The sequence below is a fragment of the Sphaeramia orbicularis genome, chromosome 21, assembly GCF_902148855.1.
Source record: "Sphaeramia orbicularis chromosome 21, fSphaOr1.1, whole genome shotgun sequence".
NCBI lineage: Eukaryota > Metazoa > Chordata > Actinopteri > Kurtiformes > Apogonidae > Sphaeramia > Sphaeramia orbicularis.
Window position 1 is genome coordinate 39,023,737 of NC_043977.1, and position 13,850 is coordinate 39,037,586.

Genomic DNA, 13,850 nt, shown 5'->3' on the forward strand with positions numbered 1-13,850 from the left:
CAAATGAGCCACTTCACGCCCCACCCCCTCTAGGTTCATTCAGCCACTTGTGTTCATTCATACAACCAACAACTGAATATTTTAGGTAATCAGCTTTAAGTTTGGACATATTTTCAGTATGGACTACAACCGCTGCTGCTGACAAACAATTATATCGTACTCAGAGAAATGTTCATCAGAAGTCTTGACCTTATATGTGCAAATGTTGTGATGTAACTAGTTATAGATGCAACAAATTAAGCAGGAATTAAAACAAGTTGTAGAAATCCACTTGATTTTTGCCAAAATGAATATAAAGATAGCTTTGCACCACCTGGACGGTTCAAATTCAAACTTTTTGAACTTTTAGGGTCCAAATACACAAATAAATGAACCAAAGACTAATAAAAGTGGGTTTAGCAAAATATGAGCCCTTTAAATAAATCCTGATACTTTTTTGTGACAGAGTTAGTCTGTGTCACAGCTCCAGCTTCTTCCCAGAGGATTATTCTGTAGCTCTCTCTTTAACTACTCCTGCTAATTTCCTTGTCAAATTGATTATTAGGGAGTGAATAAAAATGCAGCTGTAATCAATGTGTTGCCACACGTCTGATATATAGCAACAACTCATTAGGATAAAGGAGAAGATAAGATAAGAAAGATGCAAAATAGTACAGAATGCATCTCCAACATATTGACCACAGATTCAGGTAAAAGATGCAGTTTAATGTCTGCGTTTTAGTGTTTCTCTGGTCGTTTATACACCTATGAAAGAAAGTTGTATAGTGTTTGTTCTGAACTCATTTGACAGAGCACTGTCCCTGTCTGTCAGGATCATGGTGGAGGAATCTTGGACTTGAGTGAGGATCTGGATAAAGATGAGTGCAAACAGGAACCTGAGGCCATATATGAGACCAACTGCCATTGGGAGGGCTGCACCAAGGAGTACGACACCCAGGACCAACTCGTCCATGTGAGTCACAGGCTTTAGTTTTCAATTGTTACATTTAAAATCCCACTCAGGGAGATAAACACTAAAATATACCTCTGCATCATGAAATGAGTGGGAAAATGAAGGACAAGTTGGTCAGTTTTCACCTTTGAAATAAAGAGTTTTACATTATCTTTTTGCTTCATCACCAGCACTGATGAGTGTCCTTACAAATGAGTCACATGATTGTATTGACGGCTCAAAAAACACATTTAATGTTAATATCACTTTAACCAAATTATACTTCACTCTCTAAACGTGTCTTCTTTTTTCTTTTTTTGCTTCTCCAGTATTATTGAATCATAAAGTACTGGGAACTATGTGTTCCTCCTTTTTGTCAGTCGATGCCACTCTAAGTTACTGTTACATGGACTTAAATTAGTTTGTAGTAGTGTTAAAGTAAAGTCTGAGTGTGTAGTTGCAAAGTTTTTGGGCCTAAATTAAGCCTGACTTAATTTTTGCGATGCTGTCTAATTTGCATGAGACTAAAGCAAGATTAGAGCAAAACAAGACACTACAGACCAATCTAAAACACACTCATGAAGTATGCCATCAGCGTAATCTACTTTATTTGATTCTACTGCAGAAAAAGGTCCAAACCACTCTTCTGGTCCTCATTAAATCCATGCTGATTGGTCAGAAATCTGTCCAGTAACTGATCTTTCCTTCCTGGTTGACACGCGCACTGTTAATGAGCCTGCCAGCTCTCACCAAATTCAAGCCCAAGCCCTGCAGCTGCACCCCCCAACCCTTCAGCCCTGCGACCCCTAACCCCTAACCTCTAACTCCCAGCACCACCCCCAGCCCCTGAAGCCCAGAGGGCTGGCCATAAATCCATCGTCATGCCAGCAGCTCTGGAGTTTTGGAACTCAGTGCTCCCCTTTTCCAGGTTAACTTCCCTCATGGATTCAGCTCTCTGACTGCTGTCATCTCAGAGCAGTGGTGGGAGGGGAAACGTCAGGTACACAGACCCCGAAACTGACTGTAGCGGTCACCATGGGCTGCAACAAGTCACAACCAGAGTTACCTTTAAGAACTTTTGCCCTGAAATCCACATCCCTCGCCACAATTCTGTGAAAGCTCTCCAACTTGCTTGCAGAGAACAGCTGGTTACATCGAGGGTGTGGATGCACAATGTGAGGCCAAAACATTTTAAGTCCTCCCCGGACCACAAGGTTTTTAAAGGTCTCTGCTTTCTGTCAACTTTATGAAAACCAACTTGAAATCTTAGAGTGTAAAAGCCATTTTTCTGCAAAAACTCCCCACAGCACCTCCCTGAGCACATCTCTGGTTTCACACAAGGTTCTCACAATATCAGCAGAAAACACACCTGTGGGTTTCTTCCCGGATTCAGCCTTACCAGTGTAATCCTGTCTCAAGAGCCCCCAAATTATGTATTCACAGTAGTGTGTAACCTGAAAATAGAGGCCTCTTCTGGGCCACACACTCGTTTCCATTCCTCCTGCTTCACCTAAAATAGATCTCAGCAGAAACGTCAACCACCGAGCTTTTCGCTGGTGAAGAAGTGACCACATAAGTGGAGCATTGTGGGCCTGGATGTCCTCAGGAAATGAAGTGGTTCTTCTGGGTGTGTGGATATTTGCATGTGGTGCATGGGATGAGAGTTTTTAAGTGAGTGACTATAGAGCAACATAAGTGTGTAAACTGTGTGTTTGTCTAATTCAAGTTGATAAAACCCATTTTATCTGAGGATAAAAGTTATTATGGTTTTGAAATTAGCCTTAGTTTTTATTTTTATTTATTTTATATTATTTATTTGTTCAGTTTAGTTTTAGTTCATTTTACAAGTATATGAATAATTGCTGTATGTTTGTATTATGGGGAATTCACTAGTTTTAGATCATGTTTTATTAAGTTTTATTGATTTAGTTTTTTGAGGCAGAATGCTGTCTTTGACATCCATTAACACTGACATGTGAACCTAAAGTTTTGGCCACATTTTGTTGATCCGTGTATTTGTTTTTCTTTTTTTTTTTTTTTTTGAGTGGACAAAATCATTTTTCCAATGTTAGTTATAGTTTTCATTAACTATAACAACCCTGGTGTCTATACTTTACAATGATAAACCCTGTTTTATCTGAGGACACATAGAGGAAGCTCCTTACAAGGCGATACAAAACAAAACAAAACTTTATACATTTTTTTGTGTACGTTAGATAATTCAAATGCACTTGACATCTTTTCTTCTGGCAGTACAAAATGTCGATTTAACCTGAGACATCACACAGGAAGCCTAGTTTGTGACTTCCTTATCCAACAAAACGGCGAAGAATGGATGACAAATACAAGAATGTTACAATCTTCTCTTCCTGATCCCATCGTCTGGGATATAAGGAAGTTCCTTTTTCCTTGTGAAAGTAATACACATTCACAGAGCCTGAAAAAACAGACAGAGTGCCTTTAAAGTTATTTTCTGCTCCTGATGGGCGCATAATAACTGTCAGACATAATGGATTGCAACATCAGTCACAATGCATGGTGTGTGGATGTGAGAAGGAGGGGCTCTTGGTGGGAAAAAGACAAGAATTTGCTGACTTGGTTCTGAAAATAGACACAGACCAGTGTTTGAATTTTAAAAACTTTTAAAACTAGTTTTACTTCAGGTACTTCAGGTACTTGTTCTAATCCATGACTTAGATAAAGCCATTCATTACTGTAGATTAAACTTCCAGCAGAACATAAAGTACTTCAGAAGAGTGCAAATTTAAACATGCATAGCAGTAAAACGTAACATCATTTATAAAAGTACAACACTGAGAAGGTACAAGTAACGGATCAGGATACTACACATAAGTCTTGCTGTCATTAAATGTTTTGTACCTTGTGATCTCATTCATGACGACTGACATGTAGCTGAATTTGACTCATTTGCCTCCGCAGCACATTAACAACGACCACATCCATGGTGAGAAGAAGGAGTTTGTGTGTCGCTGGGAGGAGTGTTCGCGGGAACAGAAGCCCTTCAAGGCCCAGTACATGCTGGTGGTTCACATGAGGAGACACACAGGGGAGAAGCCGCACAAATGCACAGTAAGAATCTATTCAAATGACCTGACAAACCCACTGACACACAGGAATACAAGTAAGCACTGACCTTCTCTACTGAGACAGGTTTATAGGGGAATAGGTAAGGCAAGGCAGATTTATTTGTATAGCACAATTCATACACAAGGCAATTCACAGTGCTTTACAAAAATGGAAAAGAGACAGGCACAGTTACAATTAAAACATAATCAATAAGACATAAATAATTATCAATTAAAACAAAGTAAAAGGTCAGAGTGCAGATAGAGCCCTTTCAGTTGTTCTATACACAGTTGAACACAGCTGTTTTCAGCCTGGACTTAAACATTGTCACAGTAGAGGTCTGTCTCATGTCATCAGGAAGACTGTTCCACAGTTTAGCTGCATAGAACTGAAACGCAACTTCACTGTGTTTAGTCCTGACTCTGGGCACCAGCAGAAGACCAGTCCCTGAGGTTCTCAGGGTCCGAGATGGTTCATATGGGACCAACGTGTCACAGATGTACTTTGGTGCTAGACCACGGAGAGACTTATAAATGAGCAGAGCTGTTTTAAAGTCTATTCTCTGAGCCACAGGAAGCCAGTGCACAGATCTGAGCACAGGACTAATATGGTCGTCGTAGAACTCAGGGAACAAATACTGAGATTCTGATTTAATGACTGTAGAAAGAAAACACTGGATCATACACTGGCCATTGTGCTGTGCATAGAATTGATGTCTTTCTAATGTTTTCTAACAAGGCTTGAGAATCAAGCTGGTATTGTTCACTTTATCTGAACGGTCGTCTCAACTCCCTTTGCTTTGTCGGAAGAAACAGTCCTAAGAATGGCTTCATTCTACAAAGAGAGATAATAACGCTGCTTGTGTTAACGTCTGTAACATGAGAATCAAGAAACAGTGTAGATTAGTGCTGTCAAATGATTGAAATATTTAATCAGATGAATCAAAGGGTTGCTGCGGATTAATTTTGATTAATTACAATTAAATATCATTAATTTTTTAATCTATATTAATTGCATTTCATTTTGTGTGACCAAACAGGCTCAAGAAAGAAGGGAATATATATGCACTAAATGGGTTTATTAAACACCTTTGACAGTTTCAACAAAACAACTAGAAACAAGTGGTACCAGACACAACAAACCCCTTGCATGTATACCACCCATTATAAGTAATTGGGAAAATTTTTAAAAATCATAAAAAATTTTAACTTTCACCTATCTTTCTCAAAATATAATGACATCTATTCTGGGTCACTGGCAATCTATAAACCCAATTTGGTATGAATTGAACCAATATTTTTGCTGCTACAGTGTTAACAAACAAACATACCGAACCAAGAACAATACCCCTTGCCTCCCCTTCAGGGGGTGGGGTAATAACTGTTCGTCTTGGGGCCAATGTGCAGTTTAGCGTCTTCCATCTTTATGGGTTGGTTCTGCTGCCTGTCACTACAGTGGTCTCATTTATCGCCGGAGTTACATTCTAAAAATAAACCGCAAATTGCACTAAAAAAATCCACGAAACAGCGAGGCCGCGAAAGGTGACCCGCATTATAGTGAGGGACAACTGTACTGGATCAACTGCCCATTTGCGCAACGCTAACTCTACTTGGACAAACTGCCCCAAATGCGTTGGCAGAGATGTTCAGAGTCTATCTGCACTGTAGATGGGTTGAGTTAAAATTTTTATTCAGATTAATCATGATGACAAATTAATTCACGTTAATTTTGACAGACCTATAGTGTAAATATTAAAAAGACAAAACATCTGACTGCAAATGTTAAAGTTTGATCCTTCTGCATAGGAAATTAGTCAGTAATCCTTTGGGAACTGATAAAGAACCAGATCAAACATTATTCAGCTGATGTCAATAGACCTCATGACCAGTAAATTCATCTTCATGTTTAAAATTTGTCAAATGACCCTTTTACTGAGCAGAAACCAACTGTTCAAACTGGATATTTCTTCACCTCATTTGAAGGCTGTCTCTCGCCTCCAGCCTTTTCCTTTGACACATTAAAAACTAATAAAATCAACTTCATCTGATTTTCTTTGTGCTTAACCACCAGTGATATTTTCTGTTGATAAATCACGGGGGTTTTTATTGAAGCCTTCACTCGCTGTGTGAAGATCAAATTGAGGGCCTGTTTTCTGGGCTTCAAAGGCCGCTCACTGGCTCTTGTGAATGCATTAAAACAGATGACTTGTGAAGGCGAACTCTAAGAAGGCTGATTGACAGTGTGGGTGTGTAATTAAAATCTGCACACATGCAGGGGGCCGTGGGTCCTTATTAAAGCGGCGCTGTATATTCTCTGCATGAATCCCACATGCATCCTCTCATAACACTGTAACTCTCCTTTAGTCTTGTCTTTTCTGGTGGATTCTTCTGACTTTTACATACAATCTCAGCTACTTTAATTTGATTCTCTTTAATTTTGAAGCCAATTACATTCACAATTGCCGCTCTGAAGGAATACCAAATTATAGCTTGTATAGTACAAGTGAATACAAAGGCTAAACACAGACTTCTCTTTGTCTCAACAAAGCACACCAGACAAAGAGCTCTACCACACCTCACACTTAGTTTAGATATTTCACATAATAGCCCCTTTTACCCATGTGTAGCAGAGCTTTGCTTTTGTGTGGCACCCCACAGTAGGTGGGCAAGAGTCCAAGAGTAGATTACATTTAAAAACTGAAACACTGAGCTTTTTCTTTTTTTCCCCCTCAGCTCTTTTCTCTAACCAGCTGCATCAAAAATAACAAAGTGCTCCATCTATCTGTGTGTCTGTCTACAGTTTGAAGGTTGCTCAAAAGCTTACTCTCGTCTGGAGAACCTCAAGACCCACCTCAGGTCCCACACTGGGGAGAAGCCCTATGTGTGTGAACATGAAGGCTGCAACAAGGCCTTCTCCAACGCCTCGGACCGGGCCAAGCACCAGAACCGCACACATTCTAATGAGGTATGGTCACGTATCAGCAAAAAAATCCTCTTCCAATTCTGTTACTGCACATCTTATATGTTTTTCATGCTAAATGTTCAGTGAAATCATTCAGAACTGTTAAAACAGGTCCATTTTCCCAGGTAAAAGTTTAACTGTTGAACTCAGGATGTTTCCTCCTCTCCTGTACGTACATTTCCTAAGCATTGGTAGTAATCACTTAAGGTTTCTGCAATGTAAAATCTGAAGCTTAATAAATTAAAATAAAAACAATCACAAATTATTCTTGTAGGTGTACATGAGTATGCAGCTCATACAGGATATCATGTTTCTACAGGGTGTCCCATAAGTCTCCATGCATAGGAAAATAAACGTTTCTTGACATAAACCATTTTTATTTATATAATATGCTCTATATGACTGCCATTTTGTCGGGAACACATTTCAATGCGTGTCCTCCACTGCAGAAGAACTATAAAGAAGAAATATAAAGAAATACATGTTAGAACCATATATGTATGGAATGTATTATGTCTCCTATGTATGGAGACTTATGGGACACCCTGTATAATGGACACCATGCATTGTAACTGGGTGCTTCTATGAAACTGGGTTCATTTTGGTGCCTGGCCCTTTTCCAGCTTTTTAGACCCAATAATAAAAGAGAAATTCAGAGATATTTCTCCCCAGGATGTACCTAAAAAAAAATTATACTCTTGCTCTGAGCCATCCCAAAATTAATGAATTTTGCATAAAATATTGGGGTCAAAAATAGGACCAAAATTAGGACCGGAAAAGCTTCCTAGGTGTCAGTGCATTTGATCTGGAACACATGGCTGTAAATGGTCTTATATAGCACTATAAATAAAGACACTGTGTTAAATTTGAGGATCATAGTGTTTTTTCTAATCCAGATATGCAGGTTTTTCATGTATCTCAGTCTTATTTCAGGTTTTGTATGTAACCCATCGTATCCACTAGCATTACATACAGAACCTGCCCGGTTAAACACATATAAATCGCAAATTATTTTGCAACAGTAGTCATTTCTGTGAAGCACTCTGCCTTGCATAATTAGTTCAATTCCCAAAATGTACCTGTGAGAGAGTAAAGAGATATTCCAAAAAATAGTAGCACATAATTTTCATGTCCTTTTGACCGTGTTACATACAGATTTTTGCATTAAATATAATGTAAAATAATATAAAAATGTGTTTCATCTGAAAAATAGTTTCACTTTTATCTCAGCACTTATTTTTAAAATATTTTAAAAAGTGCTTCCAAACTTGCTTCATAACATTAGTTTACATCTGGCTTGAATTTTTAGCCCCCATGTCCTGTTTTTACGGACCAGTTTCATAGAAGCACTCAACTTTATTTAGAATTGTTCTTGGAAATATTCTTGATTTAGTGACAGCTGATTGAATTTGTTATATAGTTGTTTACTGAAACTTAATTAATACAGAACTATTAATAATAATAATAATAATAATAATAATAATAATAATAATAATAATAATAATAATAATAATAGTAATAGTAATATACTTTTAGTTGATGTATTGATGGGAGCTATACAAGACTACATTTCCCATAATCCCTTGTATTCCACAAGAAAGCTGCTAAATTCAGTATTTAGTGAATGTAATATAGTGAGAAGCCATTGTTTATGTTGCTTGTTGTGTTTTGCACACCTATGTTGAGGTATGATGAAGGACTTCAATTTTCCGACTCTGATATCGTGGATTTACTCTTCCATACATTTTTACTTTTTACTTTCTTCGTAAATGCAGATAGTTTTCTCACTACTATTAACTCCACAGGTCACTTTTATTATTGCACTTGATAGTATTTTTTCACAGCTGTTTAGTTTGATATACTTTTATATATCTATTCATGTATATTTTAAGTGAAAAGAGCGTTCAACTCTTTACAGACGTCATTGTGTGTGAACCTGCATGAAACTCAAAGATTAAAACCCACTAAAGTTTTGGATTGGGGGGGTGGGGGGGTGGGCTTTAATTCAATTATTAGAAAGAAAAGTTCTAATTGGGACCACCAGCGCTCAGTGTTCTGTTTTTACTTATATATATAACCATTAGATCAATTTAATATTGTACGACAAGTTTAGATTTTAATTTATTTTGGCCTTGAGGTGGATGCTGAAAAGTGGAATCATCATGCTGTGGTTTTTACTGTTAAGAGTTTTTTTTTTTATTATTGCTTACTAATATTTTCCTTTCACATCTGGATCTGAATTGCACGTCCTCTCTTCCACAATAAGAACTGTGTTGAATCCCTCTCGGCAGAAACCATATGTGTGTAAGATCCCGGGCTGTACCAAGCGCTACACTGACCCCAGCTCACTCAGGAAGCACGTCAAGACGGTCCACGGACCTGAAGCCCACGTCACCAAGAAACAACGAAGCGACGCACCTCCGAGGCTACAGCCGCCCAAAGGTAACGGCGAGAACGAGGCGAATTCCAAGCACGGCGCGAGAGGCGTGGACGGCAAGATTGAGGCCAACAGCACTTCGAGAGGAGTCGAAGACTGTTTACAAGTTAAATCTATCAAGACGGAGAACTCTATGGTGAGTCCTGATCACAAATCCTACACATATGTCTTTATGGACCATAATAATGTGTGCAGAAGATTGACTGCATCTTAATAAGCACCTCATTCTCCACTAAAATGATCTTTTGTTAATATAACGCAGTCACATACTTTAAATGCATGGCTTTGAATGTTGAAAAGGGTGTGTGATATGACCAAAATCCATCTTGATTTACGTAATTTTCATAGAAAGGTAAAAACATCTTCTATAAATCCAACTGAAGAATAGTTTATATAAATGACCACATGGTTTCATACTCTCAGATTTTGTGTTACGTACTTTATTTAACCCATAAAGACCCAAACATCCACTTGCAATCAAAAGCATCGACTGATATAAATTGTTTAATACCTGTTGATCCATTAATCCTATCAATTCATGCAAATAATTGGTGTAAAATACAGTTTGTCATCTTTTCATGGTCATCAGATATGACCCATTTGGACATTTAGAGACTTTGTAGTGAACATGGAAACACTGACATCTTCTACAACAGGGGTGTCAAACTCATTTTAGTTCAGGGGCCACATTCAGCTAAATTTGATCTGCAGTGGGCCAAACCAGTAAAATAATAACACAATAATATATAAATAATGTCAACTCCAAACTTTTCTCTGTGGTTTAGAGTGAAAAAAAATAAATTTACATTATGAAAAGGTTTACATCTACAAACTATCCTTTCAAAAGACTTGAATAACATGAACAAACTGAAAAAAATAAGTGTAATTTTAACAATATTCTGCCTCAGTTTATCATTTAACACATGTACATGATAACTTACAGATCACAGTGGATCTACAAATACACAAAACATTTAGTAACAGGCAGAATATTTTTTAAAATTGTACTTCTCAAGAAATTTCAGGTTGTTCATGTTTGTTCAGGTGAGTCACTTTTTTTGTGAAATTATACTTTGTTTTAGTGTAAATACATGAAAATATTTACATTTACAAAGAGAAAAATTTGGAGTTGTCGTTACTTACATGTTATTATGATAGTATTTTACTGGTCCTGCCCACTTTAGATTGAATTGGTCTGAATGTAGAACCTGAACTAAAAGGATTGTTAATATTTTAGTGTAATTTTTGCATTTCACAAATTCATCCTAAGGGCTGGACTGGACCCTTTGGCGTGCCGGATTTGGCCCCCGCATGTTTGACACCTGTGTTCTACTACATCGATTCACCAGTAAAACCTATGTAGTTTGATCAATGACAGTGGATGGAAACACATGGTTTTATGTTCAGTTAATGATATCTTTGCTGGAAAAGTCACTTTTTCTTAAATTTTCTCTGTTTTTGTTAGAACCCGCAATTATAATCTTAACTTTTTATGAACATCTACATGATCAGGAAATTCAGTATAGGAAAATACCAGATTTTGACTGATAAAATGCAAAATAAAGAGGATAATATAATAAATCACCAAGACAAATTAATTTGGTCCCAGTGGGTCTTTATGGGTTAAATATACTTACTGTATGACATGATACTCATAGTTGCTAAAAGAGTTAGTGGCGTTTGAGTCTGTTGTGTGGTCTGCAGCATAACTTGCAAACTCTATTTTGTGTCAGACTTTTCATTTCCAAACCATGTCCGTGTGACAGAAGCAGCGCCTCTTTTAGGTCCAAGCTCATCATTTTCTTTTGGCTTCTCTGTTTTGTGTTGTGTTCACTTTCCTTTTGGGTTTGCTTGTTGCCTTCATGCAAATTCCTGGCCTGCATCTGTGGCATAGAACATGAAACATCATCCAAACGGTTATAAGCATTGCCATAAAACGTGTGAATGTGATACAACAAACCAAAAAACAACAACAAAAAAAGCAAAATGTGAAATTATTTTTTAATAGTCATATGCTGCTTCACCATACCATCATAACACACAGCCCTATTTAAGGATAGAAGTAGAAGCTAACAGTTTTTATTTCACTAACCTTACTTTGAGGTTTAATGTTTGACTGCCTCCTCCGCTGCCTGCATCCTCTTTAACTCACCTCTCGAACATGCTGCTCTCTTTCTCTTATAACCTTCCTAATGGACAGACTTCACTGAGGTGAGAACTTAAACTGTCTCTGTTTCTTGTTGCAACTCTGCATGCGAGACGTGGAATGTGTCTTTGTGCTACAAACTCCATTCTTGCTTGACAGAAAGTGACCTTTTTGCATGATAATACATTTTTACAAACTTTTGCAGTTCGTTCTTTGCATACAGGATGCACACAGCCACGTGTAGACGTGTAGACTGGATTTCTCTGTCTACAACATCATCACTGGCAGTAGCCTCTGCAGTCGGCCAATGATAAAAGTCATTGTCACATTAATATTCAAATGCTGGGACTGTTTTAGCATGCATGCTGATTCTGCTGAACAAATTGTGCCAACATCAAGCTGTGATCAAGACTTTAGTTCATTTTGAGCCAGTCTGAATTACTGTTGCTGCTGGATTGTTGCTCACAGAACTCATCCATTATCCACTTGTTTTCTTGTTGTAAATAAATAAAATCCATCTATTATTAATGCGATTATAGAACCACAGACCTACATTAGTTATTACAAAACATCATTACAGTCAGAATATTTAAAGTGTTGTAATTATTTAATCTTGAAGAATACATAATAGAGTTACTGAACCGAGACCCAGCTTTTAGAAATGTATTTTATTCATCAGTTTCACATTTTCAGATTTGGAAGAAATATTCTGATCCCTTGCTGTAGTAAAATCACTAATACCACGCTGTTAAAAAAACCCTCCACCACTAATAAATGTTCTGCATCAAAAATGTGGATAAAGTATATAAACAGTGTCAGGAAAACGTACGTGTGAAAAGTCAAAGATCATAAGTTTGAAAACAGGCCTCGTTTCAACTTTGTGATCATGTATTTTACAGCGAAAAAAAAACAACTGGATTTTCAAAGACATTATTGCACTCAAGAATTTTGGGAGTCCATGAAAAAACAATGTACCCATTGGTTTTTCATAAATTTATAAAACGAACAGATTTTCATACGTATGGACAAAAAGGAGATTAACAGATGTAATCTGAAATGGAACTAAAGCTGTCAGGCAAATGTGGTGAATTGAAGAATAAAGTTGCATAAAATGAAGTGAAGTACACTACAAGTACCTCAAATGTGTAATTAACTTCACCACTGCAGTTAACCCTTTATAGGGCACTCATTGAGATACAATTCAAAATTTCAACCTGTTACTGGACATTGTCATCTACCTTCTTGTTGGTTGGCTCGACAACAGTTTTCCTCCTCTTGCCATAAAACATCTGAACAGCACTTGCTAAAAAGTAAACACATACAATTAAACAACTGTTTTAAAGTCATAAACTGACAAAAATCACTCATATTCACTATTTGCAGCTTCAAAATGTCTGCAAAATCTCTCTGAATCACTGTATAGTGTTATAAAAACCAACATATTTTGGACCTCACTGAGGCACGGGATTGGACCCATATTTAATGTTGGAGGAAATTACCAAAAATAGGCACTTGCCTGATACAGGGTTAAGATACTTTCACTAGCGCACTGTTTACATTTGAGATTCTTTACTATTTTGCATGAACAGCATTGAAGAGGCATCCAACTGAGTCGTCTATATCTGTCAGTACAGTTTTCTCAATTCATATATGACAATAAAAAGTTGCTACAAAAGTATGAGTCAGTATTGTCTCACCAAACCTGACCTGAACTTAAGGCTTCACTACACATCTAACACATTCTTCTTTGCTGTCCTCACCAGACATATCAGTCCAGTCCTGGCGGCCACTCGTCATGTAGCAGTGAGCCGTCACCTCTCAGCAGCGCCAACAACAATGACAGTGGAGTAGAGATGGCCATGCACAGCGGGGGCAGCTTCGGGGACCTCAGTGCTCAGGACGAGTGCCCCATGGTTGATTCCACTGTTTCTGCTGGGGGCCAGCAGGCTGGGGTGGGGCTCCAGTTGAGGAAAGCCGTAACTCACGGCGGCACCGTTACCATTAAGTTGGAGAACATCAAGAAGGAAAGGCTGAAGACAGTGAGGGACTCCTGCCCATGGGTCAACTCTGCACCACAGCCACTGCAGGGCCAACACAATAGCACCAAGCTGCCTCCCATACCTGCAGTTGGTGAGTGCACATGCTGAAATCTGCATTATGTCTTAGTGTGGATGAGGAGGGCTCCATAAGTCAAAAAGTTACAATCTGGGTCAATCATACTCTATAACCCTGTACTATATATTTATTGTGTAAGTGAATTTGCAGAAAATGTTGGAAAAACAGAATAT

At 37.9% G+C, this 13,850-nt stretch overlaps 1 protein-coding gene across 1 annotated transcript in view; it reads left to right on the top strand.

The window, feature by feature from the left end:
- gli2a (GLI family zinc finger 2a) overlaps positions 1-13,850 on the top strand; it is a 149,343-nt gene that overhangs the window by 131,071 nt on the left and 4,422 nt on the right. The window contains exons 9-13 of the mRNA XM_030125569.1: positions 812-952; positions 3,872-4,021; positions 6,818-6,982; positions 9,271-9,552; positions 13,326-13,692. Coding sequence (XP_029981429.1) covers positions 812-952; positions 3,872-4,021; positions 6,818-6,982; positions 9,271-9,552; positions 13,326-13,692 — 1,105 coding nt within the window. The remainder of the gene's footprint in view (positions 1-811; positions 953-3,871; positions 4,022-6,817; positions 6,983-9,270; positions 9,553-13,325; positions 13,693-13,850) is intronic.